Source organism: Heterodontus francisci, chromosome 47 (genome assembly GCF_036365525.1).
Source record: "Heterodontus francisci isolate sHetFra1 chromosome 47, sHetFra1.hap1, whole genome shotgun sequence".
Lineage (NCBI taxonomy): Eukaryota > Metazoa > Chordata > Chondrichthyes > Heterodontiformes > Heterodontidae > Heterodontus > Heterodontus francisci.
Genome location: NC_090417.1, coordinates 12,063,462 through 12,090,021, shown reverse-complemented (window position 1 = coordinate 12,090,021; position 26,560 = coordinate 12,063,462). Strand labels below are relative to the sequence as shown.

The 26,560-nt window shown below is 44.9% G+C and overlaps 1 protein-coding gene across 9 annotated transcripts in view; it reads left to right on the top strand.

Moving 5' to 3' along the window:
• LOC137357075 (netrin receptor UNC5D-like) overlaps positions 1-26,560 on the top strand; it is a 442,899-nt gene that overhangs the window by 295,346 nt on the left and 120,993 nt on the right. For all 9 annotated transcript variants that reach the window (XR_010971131.1, XR_010971132.1, XR_010971130.1 and 6 more), the window contains exons 5-7: positions 16,336-16,516; positions 17,332-17,499; positions 25,319-25,483. Coding sequence is in view for 6 of the 9 variants with exons in the window: in XM_068023062.1 (XP_067879163.1) it covers positions 16,336-16,516; positions 17,332-17,499; positions 25,319-25,483 (514 nt within the window). In the remaining 3 variants the exon portion in view is untranslated. The remainder of the gene's footprint in view (positions 1-16,335; positions 16,517-17,331; positions 17,500-25,318; positions 25,484-26,560) is intronic.

Here is a 26,560-nt window from a genome sequence, read left to right as displayed (position 1 = left end):
AGAAGTGCTAGAATTGGGCCAGACACAGTTAAGGATTCTCCCTGCCACGAAGGAAGGGAATCATTGACTGAGGAAAAAGGTAAAGGTTTTGGAAGCTCTTGTGCAGAACATGGCATCATCAGAGTAGATGTGACAAAGACTGAGAAACTGGGAGTGCTTCCAAGAGGTCGAGTGGGAAGATGCATCATTGAGGTAATTTTGGGAGCCAGTGGATTTGGAGTAGATATCAGTAGACAGTCTGTCTCCAGAGGTGGAGACAGAGAGGTCAAGGAAGGGAAAAGTTAGAGGAGCACCATGTGAAGGCAAGGAAATTAGAAACAAAATTAATGAAGTTTTCCAGATCAGGGCCAGAACAGGAAGCAGCACTGGCACAGTAATCGATGTTCAGGAAGAGCAGGAAAGGTGCCTGAAAGCACAACATATCCTATAAGACTGCTGTAGCTGGGACCTATGCTGCTTCCAATTGCAACACCTTTTATTTGGAGGAAGTGAGCAGAGTTGAAGGAAAAGTTGTCAATGTGAGAACAAGTTTGGCCAGAGGGAAGAGAGTGGTGATAGATGTGGACTGGCTGGACTGTTCATTGAAGAGGAGGGACAGCAGGCTGTCCTGGTGGGGGATGGAAGTGGAGACGGACTGGATGTCTAGGTGCAGGATGCAGGCGTAGAAGAACTGACCAACCATAGTGGGGAATGGATGTGCAGAGTGTCTGGACGTATTGGAGTAAAATGGAGGTGCAGAGAGGTTGGACGACCATGTTACAGGGTAGAGGTGTCAAGAGACTGGGACGGGATGGAGACGCAGAGGGACTGGACATCCATGATGAAAAGGAGAAGGTTAGGACCATCAAACTGGAATTAGTTTGAAGTGGTACTGTGCTTCAGAGGAGTCGCGGATGTTGATGGGCAGCGACTGGAGACTGGAGAAAAAATGGAGGTGAGGTTAAAGGAAATCGGTTTGATGCGAACAGGCTGAAATGAACGGTTCGTAGTCAGAGAGGAAAATTCAACTGGAAGGAGTGATCAGGTCAGAAGCAAAGAAGAGAAGGGCTGAGGAGATGCATTGGTAGAGTTGTTGAAGCTGCAATTGCCAAGCACTTGTCTTGTATGAAATATAAACATCATTGAAATGCAGCAACTTCTGCAAAGAAAAGAAATCATAGATGGGAACATTACAATCTTTGTGGAGAGGTACTCAGATATATTGCTTCTCTTAGAGCTTTCCACCTGCCTTTTCTCCCCAGAACTACTTTGCAGCAGGCTGTAGCACTTCCTCTTTGATTTATATTCGCTCAGCAATCCCCTTCGTAGCCTTTTCTTACAGTGCACAAAGTTAAGTTAAACACCTTATCTATAATAACTATGTATTTCTGATTTTCAACTTTCAAAGCAGATTTGTATCAGCGATAATGGAGGAAAAACACATGTAAATCAGAGTCACACAGAGCTTATATCTGGGAGAGGGAGTTTTATTTGACAGATATTTAGTTTCATTCATAATCTTCAATCTCTTGACTGTGGGACTGCTTGTCTGATATCCAATTTGTTTGAACTGCGCTTTCTCCAGTTAAACATCGGGAAGACCAAAGCAATTGCTTTCGGCTCCCTCCACCCAACCCATAAACTCCATTCCCTCACCACTGATTTCTTCCCTGTCTTCAGCTGCTGGGTCAGGCTAAATCCTAGGAACATAAGAACAGGAGGAGACCATTTCACCCCTCGAGCCTCTTCCGCCATTCAATCAGATCCTGGCTGATCTGTGCCCTGATTCCGTATACCAACCTTTGTCCCACATCCCTTCATACCTTTGACAACAATCTGTCAATCTCACTTTTAAATTTAACAATTCATCTCTCATCCGTTACTGTTGATGGAAGAGAGTTCCAAACTTCTACCGCCGTTTGTGTGGAAGTGTTTCTGAATTTCACTCCTGAAAGGGCTGGCTTTAATTTTTAGACTGTGTTCCCTCACTTAGACTATTCCCCATAGAGTGTTCCCAACCGCAGTGTTCTATTTGAGCCCAAGTGCAGCTTCGGACTCTAGATCCTGTCCCTCACCCCGTAACATCACCCACCTCCACCCCTACCTCAGACCATCTTCGGCTGCTGAAACACTCATCCATCCCTTTGTTACCTCCAGACTTGAGTATTCCTGCTCATCCTCCACCCTCAATCCTCAGCTCATCTGAAACCCTCCTGCCCCATATCCTATCCAAGGACTCTCTCTTGCTCTGTCTCTGGCCTGTTACGCTGTAAGATTTGGTCCGACAGTCACAGATAACCCGGAAAAAGGGGGTTGAGGTCATAAGTGGTTTTGAAGCAGTTTATTGAGAAGCAACAGTTTCGATATGATACGTGAGCTAAATTGGCAGAAAAGTCGTTTGACCCGTAACAGGTGAGAATGGTTTACCAGTTCCGGATTGGACAAATGGATGGGGGATGCTGAGCTTGGTAGCTGGCGGTGGTAGCCTCCTCTGGACGGTTTACTCATTCCAGAACAGACAAACGGACAGATGAAGAAGAGTGATGCTGATCTCAGTAGCTGGCAGTGGCAGTCTTTTCTGCCAAAGCCTGCATGAATGCACCCCAGAAAGCTCTCATTTGTCCGATGTCTTCTTCAGCAAACCCAGGTGTTTAGGTTGGAGCCAGCAAGGGTCCACCTCAAGAAGCTCTTTTCCATCCAATGTGATTTTTCCCTCTTGAGAGCCTGTTTATAGATCTTATTTCCAAGGGGCCGGTGGGTTTCTCATGCCAATGACTTATTCAGTGGTGCATTTAGCAAGGGACAGGTTTTCAAAGTAATCCCTCCCATTTCCGTCCAAAGCCCATGAAGTCATCTTGTGACTTCTCACTTGCTCCTGTTTAACCTGTACTCAGACAGTTGGTTTAGATATGGGTCATGAGATTCCAAGTTATCAGGCTGAGCAATGTCTTGTATCAGAGCTGATGCCGGAGTCATGTCCTTGGCAGAGATAACAGGCCTATGCTGTCCTGCGCCTGCTACAGAATCTTTCTTACTGAGAGAGAGAGAAAGAGACAGCTATTTCTATAATATTCGACTCATTTTCTTAAGATTTCATAAGGTTATTAGACAACCATTTCTGGCAGTATCCCATCTTGCTCTATCCAATGGTATCTCTGCCTTCAGCCACCTTGGTCCCAGGCTGTAAGGTAGATCCCTCTGCCTCTCAATTGCACTATCTTCCTTTCATACTCTCCTTTAAATCCATCACTTTGACCAAGCTCATCGTCATCCTCCCAATATCTCCTTCTATGACTTGGCGCCCGTTTTTTGATTACCCACCCTTGAAACACCTTGGGACTTTTTTCTACAATGAAGGCACTATATAATTGTGGCCAGTTTTTAAAAAAGTGTAGTTGCATATTTTAAAAGATTTTTTTATCACAAGGCATCATTTATTTCTAGGTTTCTCTGGTTCTTGTCCGACAAAGAGGCCTTTGCATTACAAGCAACAAACCTGAAAATGTGGAAGAACACAGACGTTCAGTCAGTGCTTCAGAACTGGACAAAACTGGCCTTGAAATTATCATGTGCAAACATTCGCGTATAAAAATGGAACACGTACAAAATTCTTGTTTTAATGGGTGGCGGGGGGTGTTAAACATTTAAATCTAAATGAGTTAGTACCTCAGATATAATAGCTGATGAAGGAATAGCGTGCACTTATTGTAAAATTGCTGACACAGTAAGTGAGGTGACAAGGTGCCTGTCATCTCTGGGGATCTGAAATTCATTCAGTGTTCGGTTTATGACTTTGTCTATTATCCAGAATATAGCTGCAAATAAGAATCAAAAGCAGAAAATGTTGGAAATACTCAATAGGTCAGTGAACATCTGTGCAGAGAATAAATAAGCTGGCATTTCAGATATGAACTCTTAAACAGAACTGGTATAAATTACCTATGGGCAGTATTTATAAAGGAACAAAATAAAGGGAAAGAGAAGAAAGCATGGACACACGCACACACAGATACACATTCACACTTACAGACACACTCGGATACATCAAGATCGACACTCACCCAGACAAATACACACACACACATACATGGAACAGAGATACAGGCACAAACAGACACACACACTCACATACACATTTAGACACACAGAGATACACAGACACACATACACAGACACACACACACACACACACATACAGATACACACTCACACAGAGACACACACAGATACTCACAGTCACACACACACACAGATATACACACAGCCATACACACATGCAGAGACAATCAAACACATATACTCAGACATGTGCACAAAGGCAGACACTCAAACACAGAGACACACGCACGTGCATGCACACACACTCAGAATCACACGCACACATACACACAGACACACAAAAAAACACTCAAGATGCACACAAACAAGCTCACACTGAGAGACACACGCACACAGCCATTCAGAGACACTCCGAGACAGATAGATGCACACACAGTCAAACCTCAGACACACATAAATGCAGAGAGATCCACACATACAATTAGATAAATAGACATATGTAGGCACTCACACACACACTTGTAAACACATACACACAGACACTCAGAGACATACATAACTAGTAACATTCACGCCACACAAGTGCCAAGCAATGACTATCTCCAACAAGAGAGAATCTCACCATATCCCCTTGACATTTAACAGCATTACCATCGCTGAATCCCCCACTATCAACATCCCGGGGGTTTACATTGACCAGAAACTGATCTGGACAAGCCATGTAAATACTGTGGCAACCAGAGCAGGTCAGAGGCTGGAAATTCTGCGGCAAGTAAATAGACGCCTGACTTCCCAATGTCTGTCCACCATCTACGAGGCATAAGTCAAGAGTGTGATGGAATACTCTTCAGTTGCTTGGATGAGTGAAGCTCCAACAACACTCTGGAAGCTCAACACCATTCAGGACAAAACAGCCCACTTAATCAGCACCCCATCCACCACCTTAAACATTCACTCCCTCCACCACCGACACACAGTGGCAGCATTGTGTACCATCTACAAAATGCACTGCAGCAACTTGCCAAGTCTCCTTCGCCAGCACCTTCCAAACCCGTGACCTCTACCACCTAGAAGGACAAAGGCAGCAGATGTATGGTAACACCACCACTTGCAAGTTCCCCTCCAAGTCACACACCATCCTGACTTGGAACTATAATGCGATTCCTTCACTATCGCTGGGTCAAAATCCTGGAGCTCCTTCGCTAACAGCACTGTGGGTGCATCTACCCCACATGGACTGCAGTGGTTCAAGAAGGTGGCTCACCACCACCTTCTCAAGGGTAATTAGAGGTGGGCAATAAATGCTGGCCTAGCCAGTGGTGCTCACATCCCATGAAAGAATTTTAAAAAGATTCACACACATGCAAAGAAAGAGATTGAACTGCAAAGTGTGAAGTGGAGAACAGAAGATGGTTAAATGGTAATAATATCTGCAAGAGACAATTGGACGCATGATGAGAGAAATCAAAGAAATTGAAGACATTTCTGATACGTAGTGGACATGTGACTAGTTGAGGAGATGAGCAGGTAGAAGTAGAAGGACAAGATAAACTGGCAGTGTAGCATCGCCACAGCAGCTTGGGAGTGGAAGAGAACCAAGGGTGTAGCAAAGGAACAATGTTCCAAAAGAACCGTTGTTTTTCGGACTGGAGGAAGGTATACAGCAGAGTTCCCCAGAGCCTGTATTCGGATCACTGCTTTTTTTGATCTATATTAAAGACCTATACTTGGGTGTGCAGGGCACAATTTCAAAATTTGCAGATGACATAAAATTTGGAAGTATTGTGAACTGTGAGGAGGATAACGATAGACTGCAAAAGGACATAGACAGGCTGGTGGAATGGGTGGACATGTGGCAGTTGACATTTAATGCAGAGAAATGTGAAGTGTATTTTGGAAGGAAGAATGAGGAGAGGCAATAAAAAGTAAAGAGTATGATTCCAAAGGGGATGCAGGAACAGCGAAACCTGCGGGTATGTGTGCACAAATCATTGAAGCTTGCAGGGCAAGTTGAGAAAGTGGTTTAAAAGGCATCCGGGATCCTGGGCTTTATAATTAGAGGCATGGAGTACAAAAACAAAGGAGTTGTGGTGAACCTTTATAAAACACTGGTTCTGCCTCAACTGGAGTATTGTGTCCAATTCTGGGCACTACACTCTAGGAATGATGTGAAGTCTTTAGAGAGGGTGCAGAAAAGATTTACAGGAATGGTTCCAGGAGTGAGTGACTTCGGTTACATGGATAGAGTGGAGAAGCTGGGGCTGTTCTCCTTAGAAAAGAGAAGGTTGAGAGGAGGTTTGATTGAAGTGCTCAAAATCATGAGGTGTCTGGACGGAGTAGATCTGGAGAAACTGTGCCCGTTCGTAGAAGAGCCGTGAAGCAATGGGCACTGATTTAAAGTGACTGGTAAAAGAACCAACAGCAACAGAGGAAAAACTTATTTACTGAGCAAGTGGTTTGGGATCTGGAATGCACTGCCTGAGAGTGTGGTGAAGGCAGATACATTTATGGCTTTCAAAAGTAAATTGGTTAAGTAGCTGAAGGGGAAAAAAGTGCAGGGCTACCAGGAAAGGATGGGGGAGTGGTACCAACTGAGTTGCTCTTGCAGAGAGCTGGCACAGACATGACAGTCTGAATGGCCTCCTCCTGTGCCATAACCATTCTACGATTTTAGACGGTATCCAACCCAAGCACCAACAGCCCACTTCCCGCCAGCCGCTGCCAGAAAAAACAGCACCCTCAGCCCACAGCTGGAATTACATCTGTTTCTCCATTTGGCTCCCAGAAAGTTTCAGTCTCCAAGTGAACTTGCCTCAAATTTGACAGAATATGGTTCAGTCACATCAGACAGAGTGCTACAACAGTTGACTGCTTATTTGACACTGGGGTGATGCTGTTGTGCAGCTTTGCCTGCACTTGACCCATATTATTTCTCAATTGAGAGCTTAAAAGTTCTGAATACTGTCACCAGACGTACAATTGTAACAATGCACCACTCGCTGCATTCAAAATATCCTTGCATCATCTTTCAAGGCAACATAAGTTAGCATTTAATTATTTACAACTGCCAGTATGTAAATGTAATTATTAATAACTCATTATGGTGGCAGGCGAACAGAACTGGCCACTGCATTTTAGACAAGGCATTGCATTTCACCATCCTTCTTGCTCAATTCCTGGTTACAGGCATAGACACGAGGGGGCCCTTTGGACTTTAAGCAGCTCTCCCAAGTTTACAAGAGCAAAGTACTGCAGATGCTGGCAACCTGAAATAAAGGCAGAAAAATGCTCAAAATACTCAGCAGGAGTGGCTACATCTGTGGAGAGAGAAACAGAGTTAATGGCCTGAATTCTGCCACGTACCGGCTGGGGCCAAAAACTGGAGGGGGGTGGTGGGGACGGTGGGGGCGACACGGCTTCAGCAGGCGGCGGGAACCGGGGCGCCATATTGCCAGCGCCAACCAATCAACAGGTCGCTGGGGCCACCGTACAATTAAGGATGGCAGCCGGTCCCCAAGAGCTGCCGATCCAATCGTGGGCTTGGCAGCTGAGCTGTGCCACCGCTCGCGGTGTAGGGCTGCTGCTCCAGGGAGAAAGCACCTGAATGGCAGGGCACCTTCCAACAGAGCTGGGGGAAGCTGGGGCCTGGCCAATAGGCCAGTGCGATCAGGGAGGGGGTGTTAGGTCATTATTTCCTGAGCAGAAAAGCAGCTGTCCATAACCAATAACAAAATTCAACAAAAGACCACATGGATGCATCCCTGCTCTAAACTGTGGCACCTGATAGGTTACATCTTGGTGCGTCAGTGTGATCTAAAGAACGTCCTGCATTACTCGAGTCATGCCCAGTGCTGACTGTCATACAGACCACAGGCTTGTTCATTCAAAGCTGAACTTCCACTTCAAGCCTAAAGCCAAGAACAGGCCGAGAGACAACCCATTAAAGAAATTCCGAGTCAGCAACCTGCAAACCTCAACTTGCACAGATAGGTATCAAGGAACCTTCCAGACTAGACTGGAACATCCTGATCTCACTGCTGATTCCACTCCAGAAGAACTCTGGGAACACATCAAAGCTGAAGTACTGGATCCATCCAACAAGGTCATCGGACCCAGCACCAAGAAGGATAGGGACTGCTTTGATGAGAATGACAAGGAAATTCAAGTTCTGCTAAAAATAAAAAGGTCAGCTCATCAGACTCACCTTGCTCAGCCGGCCAGCCAAGAGAAAAAGACAGCACCCTTCAATGTAAACTGAGGAACATTCGAAATGACTGGTGGATTGCACTTGCAAGAAAAAACTCAACTGCATGCTGATGCTGTTGACATAAGACATTCCTATGAAGCACTAAAATCTGACTATGGAACAGCATATCAAACCCAAAACCCCCTGAGGAGCGCCAATGGCAAGACCCTACACACCAACAAGGAGTCAGGCCTGGATCGCTGGTCGGAGCACTTTGAAACTCTCTTCAGCGCCAAAAACACACAGTGCATGATACTGCCATCAATCACATCCAGTAACAGTCCGTCAAAGAAGAACTGGGGCGGCACAGTGGCGCAGTGGTTAGCACCGCAGCCTCACAGCTCCAGGGACCCGGGTTCAATTCCGGGTACTGCCTGTGTGGAGTTTGCAAGTTCTCCCTGTGTCTGCGTGGGTTTTCTCCGGGTGCTCCGGTTTCCTCCCACAAGCCAAAAGACTTGCAGGTTGATAGGTAAATTGGCCATTATAAATTGTCACTAGTATAGGTAGGTGGTAGGGAAATATTGGGACAGGTGGGGATGTTTGGAAGGAATATGGGATTAGTGTAGGATTAGTATAAATGGGTGGTTGATGGTCGGCACAGACTTGGTGGGCCGAAGGACCTGTTTCAGTGCTGTATCTCTAATCTAATCTAATCTAAAAAACTGGATGTGAGCCCAGCTCTGGAGGAATCTGTGACCACCGTCAACCAGATGAAGAGCAACAAAGCCTCCAGAGCCGATGGAATTCCACCCGAAGCCTTGAAGCATGGTGACCCTGCCCAATACATCAAGCTCCATGAGTTTTTCATGGCCTGCTGAGAACAGGGCAGGATTCCATGGGGTCTTCGTGACTCCATTATCATCGCCTAGTACAAAAACAAAGGAGAAAAATCAGACTGCTCCAACTACCTTGGGATCACCCTCCTTTCTATTGCTGAGAAGATCCTGGCTAGAATACTTCCGAACAGGCTTGTACCTACCATTGCGGAAGAAAACCTCCCAGAGAGCCAGTGTGGTTTCAGAGCAAACAGAGGCACCATAGACATGGTATTTGCACTCAGTTACAAGAAAAGTGTTGTTCGCAAAACAAAGGCCTGTACATCACTTGCGTAGACCTCACCAAGGCATTCGACACTGTGAGCGGAGATGGACTTTGGAAAATCGTTGAAAAAGTTGGATGCCCGCCCAGGTTCCTGGCCATGGTGAAGTAGTTTCATGAAAATCAGTACGGACAAGTCATGCAAAACAGCGACCTCTTGAGTCCCTTCCGTATCTCCAATGGCGTGAAGCAGGGATGTGTGCTGGCCCTGACCCTATTCACCATTTGTTTTAGCATGATGCTGCAGCAGGCAACGGAAGACCTTAAGGAGGGAGTTTACGTACACTTCCACACTGAGGGAGGCCTTTTCAACCTCGGGCGTCTTCAGGCTCATACAAAGACACAAGAAAAACTCACCCGTGAACTTCTTTTCGCCGATGACTGTGCTCTCCTGGCCCACAGTCAGTCAGACCTGCAACGTATAACAACACGTTTTTCTGAGGCGGCACAACTCTTCGGACTATAAATCAGTTTAAAGAAAACTGAAGTCCTGCACCAGCCTGCACCCCAAGAGGAATAGAGACCACCAAGCATTGTCATAGAGGGAACTGAGCTGAATGCCATCAAGCAATTTGCTTGTTTGGGGAGCGTCATCTCATTTGATGCCACCTCTACCAAGAACAAAAGGGGACAGGCAGGCACACGGCTGGCAAAAGTTTAGGAGGGAAGGGGAAAAAGTGACCAAGAGGGCAGGTTAAAGGAAGTCCAGGAGGAATCCCGGATGAAAACCCCGACTGCCCGGTCAGCCAACCCCGAAAAATGCGAAAGGTTAGACCCCATATCCTCCTATGTAAATGCAGACTCAAGAAGCACCTCAGCAGAGTTGCTAACAGCATTTACAGAAAGCTGCAGAGGCAAAGAAAGACCTCTGGGGGGCAGAGAAACCACGAGGGTGATGCCTCACCTAATCGAAGTGCCCCAGGGAAGTGCAGCAAAGTCTGCACAAATACCTGCAGGCAGGAGTGTCCCACAGAACAAAGGGGAGATTAACAAAGAATCCTGCCCCACAGTCAGAGAAAAAGGGAACGATCCATCCCCTGAAGTCAAAAGCCTTTGCATGACTCAGCAAAGCACTGAAAGAGAGTTTAGGATAGACCAGCCCATGACTGAATCTCTTGGGAAAAATTTACAACTTAGGGCTAATTAAATCTAATTTCTCCCCCCCGCCTCCCCACCCTCGCCCCCGCCACCCTTGGCAGACTTCAACAGGAACCCTAAGCATTCATGGAAATGGGGAAACGGAAGGAAAACTTCACCAAAGAACCACATGGTTACTGGGATGCCAAAAAGGGGGCAATTAAAGCAGTACTGGCACCAAGAAAAGACAGTTTTAATAAGCTTTAGGATTTATGAATGAATGGGAATGAATGAGAGAAATGCATGGTTTTCTGTATCTTATTTTCTCTCAACCCTTTCAATGAAATGTGCCTTTCTTCAAATCGTATTTCAATCCCCTGGGTGTGGAGGTGTCATGCAAGCCCCCACCTGCCAAGAATGAGGCACATTAATTTCGCCTTATGGACATTAAATTTCAAATTGTTGCTGGGAAGAAGAGAAGGACTGTTGGAAGGAATTGCCAGGCCCCTGGCCGGAAAGACATTTTTGTATTTTAGCAGACAGTGTTGGAACAAAGGAGCTATCGCCTGCTCCCATACAACACACAGAACAGACCCGGTCAAACCAGTCAGTCACATGACCACCCTGCTGGCTAACTTGGGGAGTTTTAAATTGTAGAGCCAGTGTTTGAACTGGCAGAAAGGTCTTTCCTCCAGGACTGAAAAAGACCTCCTCTGCTCCTGTCTGCTCCCATCCCTTTCTCAAGGAACTGAAACCCATTGAAGACACATGAACCCCAAGAGAGAAAAGTCTCCTGTAGTGAACAAGGTTAGGGAAGAATACTGGACCCCAACAATAAGCAAGATCTACCAACAATCAAGGTCTCTACAGTGAGCTCGAAGAACTGTAACAAAAAACTCTTCAGATATTGCCTCAAACCTTTCCACTTTATTTTTCTTCTGCTCTTTTCTGTCTCTATTTGCATGTGCATATTGCGTATGCATGCTAGCGTGGGCGCGTCGTGTATCCAGAGGCGTCAACCAAATTAGAGTTTAAGTTTAATAAAATTTCACCTTTCTTCTTTAAGCCGAAGAAAGCCTGTTTGTGCTCATTTCTTTACCTTATAATTGGAAAGCGGTGAACAAAGATTCACCAAGGGGGAGCCAAAAATACAGTGTGTTTAAAAATAAAACGCTGTTACAGTAAGACCAGGTGATGGCTGAAAGGGAATCCAAGACCTCTTTCTCACCTGGTCATAGACAAGGAAGTGGACAATAGGCTCTCAAAAGCAAACGGTACATTCAGGAGACTCTACAAACGTGTGTGGAGCAACCACAGCCTCAGAGCACAGACCAAACTCAAAGTGTACAAAGCCATAGTCCTCACCACCCTTCTGTATGGCACCGACTCATGGGTCCGATACCGCCGTCATGTACGTCTTCTAGAGTGCTTCCATCAGCACTGCCTCCGCAGCAAACTCAAGATCCACTGGTCAGACCGCATCACAAACATTGAGGTCCTGGAAACAGCCAACATCACCAGCATCAAGGCCATCCTCCTGCAAAGCCAACTGCATCGGGCGGGTCACGTTACCCAGATGAACGACAGTCGCCTGCCCAAGATCATGTTGTATGGAAAGCTGACCACGGGTACAAGGAACAGAGGGACCCCATGCAAACGTTTCAAGATCTCCCTGAAGAATCCCTCTCTGAGTGCCACATCCACCATCAGCAGTGGGAAGCACAGGCCATAGATTGTGATGCCTGGAGATGCTGCATCACCTTTGAGACTGAGCAAAGAACCAGCATGAAAGAGAAAAGCAGGAGGATAGATCAAATTGCCCCAGCAGCAACTACACCTTCACTTGTACCCGCTGTGGGAGAATCTGCCGGTAACAGATAGGCCTGAATAGCCACCAGCGGGCCTGCAACCGATGACAACGACCTTCCCAAAATCTTCGTCTGTGAAGAAATGCCAAGAGAGACACCTGAGATGCAGTCTAACTGCAGTGGAAATCCTGCTTCGTGTGTCTGTTTTTCCCGAATGTCAATATACTTTGTTGTTTAAATTCACCCATAATATTTAATCATTTTGCACTGTGCTAAGGTTGGCAGCCGTGAAGGATCAATGCTTTTGTGTTTATCCTGACGCACAGACTCTTTTCAGTGCTAATTAGGCCCCATGGGAACAATTTGAACCTTCCTGGTCCATCAGGAAACTCAGGGGATTGGGTGGAATACTGGCTTTGTACATGGCATGATTTGATTCTCCATTGAGGCCAATATATGAAAATAGGTTCCTCGCTTTAATTTCTTCAGGTGGAGTTATGAGAGAAGAACTTTGCTTCTCCCTGGTATCGACAAGCAAGCAGCAGGGCCCACAGTAAAAGGCTGTGAGTATTAAATTAAAAATAATCATTCATGTGCTGGTCTGGACTGATTGTGAAAACGTAAGCTGGATGGATTGATATCAATGCTTGGACAGAGCTTCAGCTTTTCCAAGTGGCCTCTGTTCTACCTTTTATTCTGTAAGAATCTACCAAACCAAGAAAAGAGGACAAATTGATGTACGAAAAGCAACACTCATCTGAGTGGCTGCGGTGTAATGAGAAATATATTAAATCTAATGAAGGTAAAATGTGCTTACCGGGGCTGCATGACTGCTCCACGATTAAGCGATTCAATATCCCCCCAAGGATTAATTTAGACAATGCAGTAGGTAATATAATGGCCTCTGTACCCAGAACGCAGCTGACAAATGCCATGCGATGAAGATTAATGCGTTTAATTGTATTGATGAAATCACAGCACAATCAGGGAGGTGTAAGTGAGCAAGATAAATTTAGTGATGTGGGTCTTTGACGAATCAGTGTAAGCTAGATTCTGCTGACCGATATATGTATTTTTTTTTAAATCTTTATGAAGTCCCCTTGTTGGCAACACTCAAAGCTCAATGCCAAAGCAAATTGATTGTTTAAAGATGGGAAGTATTGTCCTTGTCAAAGGAAGGCGTCAGTTCTGTGAGGCAGATGGGTGCAGCAGCTGCATTTGGCCACACCAAGTCTGACTGGGCTACGATCCACTTTAACGGAGCTCATTTCAAGAATGTCGTATCAGTCAGCATGTGGCAATTATTTTCCGTAATTGGAACAAATGTACCAATTAGGCAAAGTTATCCCTTGACACCCAATACAGGGTTATTGAACTAATCCATATGTGTCCTTGCATTTCCACTATAGATCTTTTCATTATGAGCTGGGAGTTCGGGTTTATACTGGAATTTCAATTGGGCTGATGTGTCAGTTGAACGAGGACATTCAGAGCTGGAGGCATGCTTCAATTGACGACATCTAGATTTTGATTCCAGCCATGCCTTCGCCTGTCTTGAAGCAGCTCATCCTTTTTGAGTGTTATTGTGACAGGCCAATTTAAGACCCCCTATTGCTGATTAGAATTAAGCCATTGATTTCCCAGGAGCAAAATAACAGTGTTTGTCCTCTTGCAACGAGAACAGAACACTACGGCAGGTGGATCCCATCAGTGACAACAGCATGTTAGTTTTTCAAATCTGACGAAGGAGGGGAGTCAAAGAGAGTGGAGAAAATCACTTTTGAACTTTATTTCGGGTATATTTTCCTCCTGGCATGGAATGGATTTTCCCACGCAACCCGTCAAAGTTGCATCTAGTCTCAACTTCCCCGTCTGACTTGTTTGTGGGCGGATTGCAGCAAAACCAAATAATTGTGATAGACCTGTCACGCCCCTGCTTGGACTGAAATACATCCGGTGCAAATGGCCAAAACTGCAGTTAATCCAGCTTTGTGAATTATACAAAGCCGAAACCTTGGGAAATGGCAGGACCACATGTTCAGAAAGTTCAGTAAACTTCCCAGGCCATGGATTACACCATGGAGATGCTCTACTCCACCCAGTAAATTTGCTTGGGTGATGATGAATGGCACTCCTCTCTTCATATAGAGGTGACGGACAAGAAAGAAAGGATATTTAACAACAGCTTAAAATTCTGTTGCATTTATTGGGATGGATGTTGGCTGTCATTGCACCCGTTTTCTGGGTGAAAAACAGATGAACAAGTACCAATAGTCATCGGATTATGTCCCGTGCCCCAAGGATGTCTCAGATAGGTCCGCAATTACATGAGTTTTGATTTTGTTTTTAGACATTCCTGATAGCTGCCTAAAACAGGCATTTTAAGACTCTGCCACATTGGACTATCCTGTGCTATCCCGGTTTTCCTGTCATGGGTACAACCTTGCAAACAGCTGCGACCAAAACGAGATGTAAAAAATTACTTGAGCAGTTTCATCCTGGCTCTCTTGAAGACTGCTGTCAGTGCACAAGTGCACACCCCCTCAATTCCGCCAGCTCTATCTGCACACCTTCGTTTCTGGCCATGGCCGATTTCCATCCGATTGTGTACAAAGAGATATCTCCAAATATTTTGCAGAGCAATCAGTAGTGACTGTGCACTGTGCCCGGGGATGGAAGCAGTGCTATTGGCAAGGTTTTCTGACAGACTGAGAAATGAATGAGTGGCAAACGATCATCTTATTTTCATAAGGACATAAACGACACATACAGATTGCATTTCAGAGAATGTTTCAGAGAGATTCCATCTGTTACTTTTCTCTTGTTTCACTCTTGAACTCATACAGGGGCTGAAGTACAGGTGCAATGAACAGCCAGGGACATGTAGCAGTCAGTGCTGGAATAATCGCAGTAATGCAGCTTCTACATGGCAATTAAGACTAGCACACAAACGCAAAAATTTCTCAAGTCACTAATTCAGAGCAGTGTACCCTTTGCTGATGTACAAATGCTGTATTGCAAAATCATTCAGTAAAACATCTTCCTTGGAATCAAGTACGAGACAAAAGACAGTGACTGTCACCATGGTGGCTGCTGCGGCAATTATATATTTTTTAAAACAGTCGCTAATTTTGAAGAACTATCAGTTTGCAATGAACAGACTATCACAAGGCCAGCTCTGTTGGCTGTTCCATCTGATATTCTAAGTGGCTGAATAATATTAACCTTATTGTAATGTATTGAGTCAGTGAAAATACTCCAGGGGATTACAGTTTTCATTATAAATTTGGTGAAAAAATGAAAAACATACTTTCTGTTACAGCTGGGATTTATCACTTACTTAAGGGCAGAAAATATGAGTTTGTTACCGTGTAATTCAATAATCAGAGGGGTGCTTACCTGTGTGAAATATTAACTTGCCTCTAAAGTCTGTCCATTATCACACATCAATGCTGCAAAATCACCAGAGAAGGTCACCCCAGAGAGGATCCAAGTGCCTCCTGGTGGATACTGACAGTGTTGACGAAGGGGGATCTGTTGTACTGCACAAGAGTTAAGAATTGCAAGTTGGAATATTGTTTGGGAGAAAGATCGACAGGGTAGGGGGATTGCTGTGCCACTGGTATTGTGACAGAGTTTAGGGATAGATGTGGATTCTGGAGTTGCGGGCATGCCTGTTTGATTGCATTAATTGCACAGGTGCTTGATGGATGTTTTTCCCTGGCTGGGGAATATAGAAGTAGGGGTCACAGTCTCAGGATAAGGGGTCGGCCATGTAGGACTGTGATAAGGAGAAATTTCTTCACTCAGAGAGTTGCGAATCTTTGGCATTCTCTACCCCAGAGGGCTGTGGATGCTCAGTCATTGAGTGTATTCAAGACTTGGATCAATAGATAGATTCTTGGAGACGAAGGAAATCAAGGGAAATGGGGAAGCAGAATTTCACCCATGATGTTATTGAATGGTGGAGCAGGCTGACTCCTGCTCCAAATTTTTGTGCTCTTTTGTTCTTAAGCAGTGTTTCATGGAGAACTTATATCCCAGCAGTTTCTTCACCTTGCTTTGTAGGTCGAATGGCTGAAGAACGAAGAACCAATTGATCCTCAGCGCGATGCTAACATTCACACCACGGCAGAGCACAACCTAATTATTGAGCAAGCACACCTCTCCGATTCAGGCAACTACACTTGTGTTGCTTCAAATGTAGTTGCCAAGCGACGAAGTACAGCTGCCACACTGACTGTGTTTGGTAAGAAGTGCAACCATTTTGCAATATTTAGATTAAAATAAGACTTGCGTTTAAATAATACCTTTCACAACCTCGGGATGTCCCAAAGCACATTGCGGCCAGACTTTTGAATTGTAATGAGTGTTGGAAAGTTGAAAAGGGGGTAGACATGTTGCGCACTGCAATGTCTCACAGATAGCAGTGAAATGGATGAGCAGAAGTTTCAGATGTTGACTGATAGATTAATGTTTTGCAGGAAATTGGGAGAATTCCCTCCTCTTCTTTGAACAGTGGTGTGAGAACTTTTACATCCACTTGAGGGGGCAGTCAGAGCCCCATTTGACATTTTGGCTCAGCCATTTAGGACTGAGAGGCAGGGAAATTTCTTCACTCAAAGGGTTGCGAATCTTTGGAATGCTCTACCCGAGAGAGCTGTGGATCCTCATTCACTGAGTATATTCAAGACAGAGATTGATAGATTTTTGGGTACCAAGGGAGAAGAAATAGTGCAGAAAGGTGGCATTGAAGTTGATGACCTGGTATGATCGAATTGAGTGGTAGAACAGGCTTTCAGGGCCCAATGGCCTCTACTTCAGAAGCTCTTTCTGTCTTACCTGAGAGACGACATCTCCCTCGTCGTTGTGCATAAGCACCAGCCTAGATTATGGGCTCAAGTCTCTAGAGTAGGGATTGAGCCCACAGACTTCTGACTCAGAGGTAAGATCACTACTCGCTGAGCCAAGGCTGTCATCTCGCCAACACAGTAGTCACTAATCTGATGGTGCTCATCAACTTCACAGCACATCTAACATGTCTACCCAATGTGTTTGTTTCAGTGAATGGTGCCTGGTCGACGTGGACAGAATGGTCACCTTGTAGTATCCATTGTGGCAGAGGATGGCAAAAACGAACACGGACCTGTACCAACCCAGCACCGCTCAATGGAGGAGCCTTTTGTGAGGGGACTTCAGTCCAGAAGATTGTCTGCTCCTCCCTTTGCCCAGGTTAGAGTCTCAACCTGTAAATAAAAGAACTGATAAAATTCTAAACCATGAGATTGCATGGAAGCTATGAGAAGTTCCTACTGGATCTGCACAGTAGACCACTCAGAGCAAGTGATATTGTCATTACTAACAAAAACAGAAAGTGCTGGAAATGCTCAGCAGGTCAGGCAGCATCTGTGGAGAGTTAATATTTCAGCTCAGTGACCCTTCATCAGAACTGGCAAAGGTTACTGATCTGAATCAGATGCTGCCTGACCTGCTGAGTATTTCCAGCACTTTCTGTTTTTTATTTCAGATTTCCAGCATCTGCAGTATTTTGCTTTTATTTTAGGTATTGTCATTACACTGAAATACCTTATGCTTGATAGTCATATTATTGAAACCAATATAGGACAGAGAAATTGAGCAGTTTTAGCTGCTCGAAGGTAATAAATTGGGTAATCTTTTGAACCAGTACAATAATCAGAAAAGATTGAAGTAGGTGATGCTCACAGAGTTGATATAAAATCCAGCCAGCTTCCTTCCATCATCATTACAATCAGTGGGACTTTTACCATTCAGGAATCACACAAGTGGTCATGAAGCAATGAAAACAGAAAATGCTGGAAACCACTCGGCAGCATCTGTAGCGACAGAAACACGGTTAATGTTTCAGGTTGGTGATCCTTCAACAGAACTGGAAAATGTTGAAAATGAAACTGATTTTAAGCAGGTACAGAGGCAGGGCAAGGGGGAAGGAAGTCAAGGGCATGCCTGTGATAGGCTGGAGATTAAATGGCGAAAGGGATGATGGTGCAAGGCAAAAAGGAGATGATAATGGGACAAGTGAAAAGGAAAATATGGGCTGAGAGAAGGTGTTAATGACAACAGCAGAATCATCAGCAACAAATGGGGGAGGAACTTATGATCTGACATTGTTGAACTGGATGTTGAGTCTCAAAGGTTTAAAGTGCCTAATAATAAAGGCTTGCTCTGTGCATATATTTCCAGTTCTTGACTTCTGAGTGCTGAAACGTGTTCAGCTTATAATCCTTTCCTTGTTTCATGCCTGCTAATTAACAAGATAACAACTTTTCTCACTCATAGTTCTGCCCGTTGGTTGCAGAAATTTTAGTTGGTCTTCTACTGCAAAATAGTTAGAGAATGAGAAGATGTAGTTTGCCTAGTTGGAGCTCTGATCCACTGCGAGAACTTGCATGTATTTTAAGGATCAAGCTTTTAATCTGCTGCATCATTCGTGTTTTCCCCACAAATTCAATTTGATTTCAGACATTACGTGTACCAGCTATCTGCCTGTGAAACGTTTGGAAGTCATCTGTTACAATGAGTACATCAGAGTTCAGACATCACACTTGGTATAAAAAAACAATTTTCAACTTGCCATTCCGAAACAAGTGCACACAGAACAAGAAAGAAAGCCAGTCATTTTGTGCTGATATTTTCTGACTTTGCAAGGGCTGTGTTGTTCTCCATGAATAGGAATGAAGAAACTGCCAACCTGCAGAGACACAGATAATTAATCTGATGGAACAAAAAGTTGGATCGGTCACACATGCAAAATGTCCTTCACGCAAACAGAAAACTGTCAAAAAACCTTTCATAATTTCAAATAAATCTCCTCTCAGCTTTCTCTGCTCTGAGTGTAAATTTCCCTGGTATCCCAAAGTCTGTCCTTGGATAACCTCCTGGCAAATCTATGCTGCATGCTGCTTATGGCTTTAATGTCCTTTCTGCAGTGGGACACCCACAACCATGAGCTGACCTGATGACGAGACGCGAGGTGAGGGAAGGTCTTCCCTTGAGCTTTAAATGGGAGGTTACCACGTTCTCCTCCATCGCTGTCTAGCTTCACTGGCACCAAGGACCCTCCCTGAAGGAGGCAAAGTCGACGAGTGTGTTCCTCCACCACTCATCCCTGTCTGGCAATGCTTCATCAATGACCTTCCCTCCATCAGAAGGTCAGAAGTGGGGATGTTCACTGATGAGTGCACAGTGTTCAGTTCCATTCACAACTCCTCAGATACTGAAGCATTCTCTGTTCACAAGCAGCGAGACCTGGACAACATTCAGGCTTGGGCTGATCAGTGGCAAGTAACATTCAGGCCACACAAGTGCCAGGCAATGACCATCTCCAACAAGAGAGAATCTAACCATCGCCCCTTGACATTCAACAGCATAACGATCGCTGAATCTCCTGCCATCAACATCCTGGGGGTTACCATTGACCAGAAACTTAAATGGGACAGCCATATAAATACTCTGGGTGCAAGAGCAGGCCAGAGGCTGGGATTTCTGCAGTGAGGAACTAACCTCCTGACTCCCCAATCCCTGTCCACCATCTACAAGGCACAAGTCAGGAGTGTGATGGAATACTCTCCACTTGCCTGGATGGGAGCAGCTCCAACAACACTCAAGAAGCTCGACACTATCCAGGACAAAGCAGCCCGCTTGATTGGCACCCCATCCAGAAACATTCACTCCCTCCACCACCGACGCACAGTGGCTGCAGTGTGTACCATCTACAAGATGCACTGCAGCAACTCGCCAAGCCTTCTTTGACAGGACCTTCCAAACCCGCAACCTCTACCACCTAGAAGGATGAGAGCAGCAATCGCAAGGGAACACCACCACCTGCAAGTTCCCTTCCAAGCCACACACCATTCTGACTTGGAACTATATCGCCGTTCCTTCACTGTCACTGGGTCAAAATCCTAGAGCTCCCTTCCCAACAGCACTGTGGATGTCCCCACACTACATGGACTGCTGCAGTTCAAGTAGGTGGGCAACAAATGTTGACCTAGCCAGCAATGTTCACATTCATGAAAGTATAAAAAAAAAGACTTTCCCTCATTTCTCTGGGCCCTGGACTGGATTGCGACCTGCTGGTAGATCCTGAACCCCACCAACCCCCACACAAAATTCCAGCCACTGTCACTTTGTTGCCCAAATACACATTTTTATTGGTTGCAAGGAAATGACAGCCAATCAAGCGATGCTCATTTGGTTGCTGCTCGAAGAGATTTCAGCCTCATAGAATCAGAGAATCTTACAGCACAGAAGGAGACCATTCAGCCCATCATACCTGTACCAGCTCTTCGGAAGAGCTATACAATTCGTTCCATTCCCTGTTCCTTCCCTGTAGTCCTGCAATTTTCTCCCCTATGCATAATGATTGAGAGTATTGCATACATTTTTTTCTTGAAGAGTATATTTTTCTTCAAGTGTGATTATCAAAAAAAACACTTTTTCACTTAATTCACAAAGGACACCTCTCACCAAATTTCCTTTCAGTAATCACGGAATGTCTTCTTGAATGCACCATGGGAGATCCACTATAGTGCACGTAAAACATTTCAAAGCAGACGCTGAAGTATGACATTGCAGTCACAGGTAGATAAGCATCACTGCTTTTGAGCGAAGTGGAGAAGTTAGTTGTTAGCATCACGACATGTGCAGTGGCCTAGTGACATGAGTTCAAATCCCACAATGGCAATTTGTAAATTGCAATTCTGTAAATTAAATAAACCGAGAATAAAAATCTACAATCAGTCAAGGTGACTATGAAACTACCAGGTTGTTGCAAAAACCCAACTAGTTCACTCATGTCCTTCGGGAAGGAAATCTGCTTTGCACACCTATTCTGACCTATACATGAACCCAGACGCACAGCAATTTGGTTGACTCTCAACTGCTCTCTGAAATGGCCGAGCAAGCAGTTGTATCAAAAACTGCGACCAAGGAACTATTAGCAGGACGGACTGCTGTATTTCAAGAAGGAAGCTCACCACCACCTTCTCAATGACAAGTCGGGATGGGCTGATAAATGCCGGCCTTGCCAACGACACCCACGTCCAGTGAACAAATTAAAAAATAATAGTGGACCCCAGACCCTTGCTAAAAGCAACATCTTTGTACTCCGCTCCATCGTTCACTTCTAAGGTTGTCATGGTCTGCATCACAACAAGTAGTTATTACCCAGAGAAGACTCTTCTCATCTGTACGAGCACCATTTCTAATTTTATTGAAATCCCTTCGCAAAAAAAAAGCCAGCTGCGTTCTTTACAAGTTGAATCATAGCCAACATTGCCATTTGCAATGTGCCAAACATTTTGCCTTGAATCTTTTTGTTAATCATTTGATCGTAATTTTTAAAGTGTATTCATGGATGAGCTCACATCTGTTGAGTTATTGAATTTAGTGGAACTCGTTTCGCAGTCGATTTATTGGGAAAAAAGCTTCCAAATGAAGGTGCGCTAATTCTTAGGGGACTCGCGCATTAATTCAAGGCCAATTGAAGTTGTCTGGATTTATTCTGTGGAGAAGCAAAGAGCCCAAACTGCCTGTGGTCTAAACTTGCAATGTTTATTCCAGTTGTAATCAAAACTAATAGAAAGAGGAGGAGGCCATTTAGTCGCTCGAGCCTTTCTGCCATTCGTTGAGATCATGGATGGCCTGTATCCAAACTCCATAATCCTGCCTTTGCCCCATATCCATTAATACCTTTGGTGAACAAAAATCTTTGAACGTCAGTTTGACGTGGCAGTGTCTTATAATTTTACATACAGTTTGGACTAATTAGCATAAGAAAGAATACCCTGGTCCCAGTGCCTTTGCCCAGTGCCCACTGTTAGCTGAACTTTGTGTGTCTGATCCTTTCAAATTCTCTGTGGCATAAACTTTCCTGTTCCTGTTTTTGTGGCTCTTTCGGGCCTGATGCATGGAGGAAATTCAATTGGGGAAAATCACACTCCCGGAAGGAAGCCTTGTTTGTCCTTGAAATTTAAATGATCAGAAAAATCCGGCAGGCTCTTTTACAGGAGTGTCCAACTGCCCCTCGGCGTCCAATGACTGTAAACATGAAAGGGCATTTCACAAAGTGCATGTTTGTGCCAAAGCATGTTCAAGCCCTTCGTAGAATTCATGATAATTGTGGAAGATATTATAATGTAACAGAATTTATGTTTGTGAATGATGATTTGCCTATATTAATTTATGGCCTAATTAATTCAATAGGCTATCACATAATTACATAAAATTACACAGAATTTACAGCACAGAAACGGGTCCCAGACTCCCAGAGCTACCTGGACTACACTTCCTCACACGTCTCTTTCAGTCTTCCAGCTTCTTTGTCTCCATTGCATCTGTTTGGATGGGACAACCTTCCGTGCGAACGCTTCCATTTTGATTTCCTTTTAACCTCACTTAGGGATTCCCCCACGCCTTGGCTGACAGGGACATCAACTATGTCCAATCTATTTCACGCACTTCTGCTGTCACCCTTTCCACTCCCTCGCAGGACCATGATAGTATTCCCCTTGTCTTCACCTTCCACCCCACCAGCCTCCGTATTCAACGGATCATCCTCCGCCATTTCCACCACCACGAAACATGCCTACCTCTCCCCTCCCCTCCTATTTCAGCAGGACCGTTCCCTATGCAACATCCTGATGCACTGCTCAGTCACCCATAATGTCTCCCTGCTTTCCTATGGTACCTTTCCATACAAGCGCAGGAGATGCAACACCTTCCCTTTTACCTCTTCTCTTCCCACTGTCTACTGCCCCAAACACTCTTTCCACATGAAGCATTCAGTTTAGTATACTGTTTTAGCTGCTCACTATGTGGTCTCCCCTACATTTGGGAGACTAAATGCAGACCGGGTGACTGCCCTGCAGAACATCTTGCAGTCTGCACGCGCAGCCCTGAACTTCCTGTCGCTTGTCATTTTAATTCTGCACCTTGCTGCCACTCTGACCTTTCTGTCCTTGGCCTGCTGCAGGGTTAAATGAAGCTCAACGCAAGCTCGAGGAGCAACATCTCATCATTCAACTGGGCACTTTACAGCCTCCTGGGTTCAATATTGAGTTCAAGAATTTTAGACCATAAATTCTGCCTCCATTTCTTTTCTTTTTTCATGCTTTTTCTTTGGCTGATACATTTTTTCCTCCCCTTTTGTTTCTTTTTCCCTTGACTTTGTGTTTGGATGGCTGTTCTCCTCCCATTCACACCTCATCCAGATACCTCTTTTTTTTTGCTTGTCCCATTACCACTCCCTTTGGCCTTGTACCATGAAACATTTTGTCATTTAAACTGTCCTGCCCTCTACCCCATCACAGACCTCCCCTTTTGTTCTTCTTACCCCCACCTCCTGCCTTTCACTTGCTCGAAATCTGTGACATTTCTAATCTTTGACAGTTCTGATGCAAGGTCACTGACCTGAAATGTTAACTCTGTTTTTCTCACCACAGATGCTGCCTGACCTGCTGAGTATTTCCCGCATTTTCCGTTTTTGTTACAGAAACAGGCCATTTGGCCCAACTGGTCTGTACTCTCATCAAACCTATCTGCCTAACCTTCTATTCCTTTCGCCCTCATGTACTTAACTAGCTTCCCCTTCAAGGCATCTGTGCTGTTCATCTCAACTACTTCTTGTGTCAGAAAATTCCACCTTCTAACCATGCTCTGAGTAAAGAAGTTACCCCTGATCTTGGAATATAGGGTAGAATCTCAAAATTTGCTGATGACAACAAACTTGGTGGTGTTTAAAACAGTAAGGACGATATGTACCGCCTGCAACAGGACATAGATAGGCGAGTGGAATGGGCAGAAAGGCGACAGATGGAATTTAATACTGACAGGTGTGAGGTGATGCATTTTGGCAGTCGGAATAGGGAGAGGCAATATATACTTAATGGCACAGTTGTAAAGAGTGTGCAGTAACATAGGACCTGAGGGTTCATGCTCCCCCATATTTGAAGGTGGCAGGATCTATTGAGAAAGTGGTTCGTAAAGCATATGGGATCTTGGGCTTTATAAACTGAAGCATTGAGTACAAAAGCAGGGAGGTTATGCTGAACCTTTATAACGCTCTGGTTCGACCCCAACTGGAGTACTGCATCCAGTTCTGGTCACCACACATCAGGAAGGAGTTGAGGGTCCTTGAGAGGGTACAGAGGAGATTTACCAGAATGGTTCCAGGGATGGAAGATTTCAGTTATAAGGTGAGGTTGGAAAAACTGGGAGGTTCGCGTTCGAAGAAGGGAGCTTGAGGGGAGATTTAATACAAGTGTACGAGATTATGACAGGCTTCGTTAGGCAAGGAAAATCTGTTTCCATGAATTAATTGAACAAGGACTGGAGGTTACAGATTGAAGGTTTTGGGCAAGAGCTGCAGGAGGAATATAAGCAAGAAATGTTTTACGCAGTGGGGGTTAATGGCATGGAGCTCGCTGCTCACAAGGGGAGTGGAAGCGGAGACGATCAATGAATTGAAAAGGAAATTGAAGGAAATAGATTTGCAGGGCCACGGGGATTGAGTGGTGGAGTGGGACAGACTGGATAGCTCCATGGAGAGTCAGCATGGACTCGATGAGCCAAATGGCCTCCTCCTGTGCTGTAAATTTTGTTCTTTCCCCAGAAGTGGAAACATCTCTCCATCTGCCCAATTGCACCAGAGAAAAAAGCCTCAGCCTGTTCAGTCTTTCCTGATGGGTATAACCTCTCGTTTCTGGTATCATTCTTGTAAATCTTTTTTCCACCTCCTCCAGTGACTCCAATGTTTGAACATGTCCGTTGCACTTTCAATCAGTTTTTGTGATAAATAAACAAATGAGAAAATTAATGTTTGCCCACAATTGCATCACCACAATCTGCCTTTACAACCTCTTCCGTCAACTAAACAGCTGTCGCCTGTCGTAGAAATTTCCCTGTTGGCAGTGTCTCAAAGAAGAGGGCATGTTCTCTCACCTCAACTTGCGGTGATTGATGTTGGTTAAAAATAAAACATATTTCTGTTTATTCCTTCTCTGCATTGAAGTGGATGGTGACTGGGAATCCTGGAACAGGTGGTCAAGCTGCTCCTCCGAGTGTGAACACCAAAGAGTCCGTGCGTGTGTGGCTCCTGAACCGAGATATGGCGGAAAATTCTGTGAGGGTGTGAGCCAGGAGTCAGAGAACTGCACCGAGGGGCTGTGCATTCAAAGTAGGTAACGTAGCAGTAGTATTTTGTCAAGCAACTGAAAACTAAATCCTGCTTCTGTCTGCTGATCTGAGCAACCTGTTGCGAGTGTTTTCAACACAGTTTTGGTGTTTGATAAACTGTAGTTATCTCAGGACCAAAGATAACTGTGAGAATTATAGTGAAAGAAAATGAAAAGTGATGTCTCATATTTAAAAGAACAGGAATCTCCACAGTTAAGTGACCCAATTAATGTTTCTCATATTCCATTGCGAAAGCAGGTCTCTTGCAGGGCTATCTTGACCTCTTAACTTTTGATCAGTGAGTAACCCCAACATTTTTTCATCTTAGATATTGATTGGTCGATCATTGATTTGTTTGCCGAACAGAGTAATGACTGCTGAAATGCTTTTTTTTTGTTTATGAGATGTGGGCGTCACTGACTCGGCCAGCATTTATTGCCCATCCCTAATTGCCCTTGAGAAGGTGATGGTGAGCTGCCTTCTTGAACCGCTGCAGTCTTTGGGGTGTAGGTACACCCACTGTGCTGTTAGGAAGGGAGTTCCCGGATTTTGACCCAGCGATAATGAAGGAACGGCGATATGGTTCCAAGTCACGATGGTGTGTGGCTTGGAGGGGAACTTGCAGGTGGTGGTGTTCCCATGCATCTGTTGCCTGTGTCCTTCTAGGTGACAGAGGTCGCAGGTTTGGAAGGTGCTGCCTAAGGAGCCTTGGTGCGTTGCTACAGTGTAACTTGTAGATGGTACACACTGCTGGCACTCTGAGTCAGTGGTGGAGGGAGTGAATGTTTGTAGATGGGGTGCCAATCAAGCAAGCTGCTTTTCCTGGGTGGTGTCAAGCTTCTTGAGTGTTGTTGGAGCTGCACCCATCCAGGCAAGTGGAGAGTATTCCATCACACCTCTGACTTCTGCCTTGTAGATGGTGGACAGGCTTTGTGGAGACAGGAGGTGAGTCACCCACCGCAAAATTCCTAGCCTCTGACCTGCTCTTGTAGCCACAGCATTTATGTGGCTGGTCCAGTTCAGTTTCTGGTCAATGGTAACCCTCAGGATGTTGATAGTGGGAGATTCAGTGATGGTA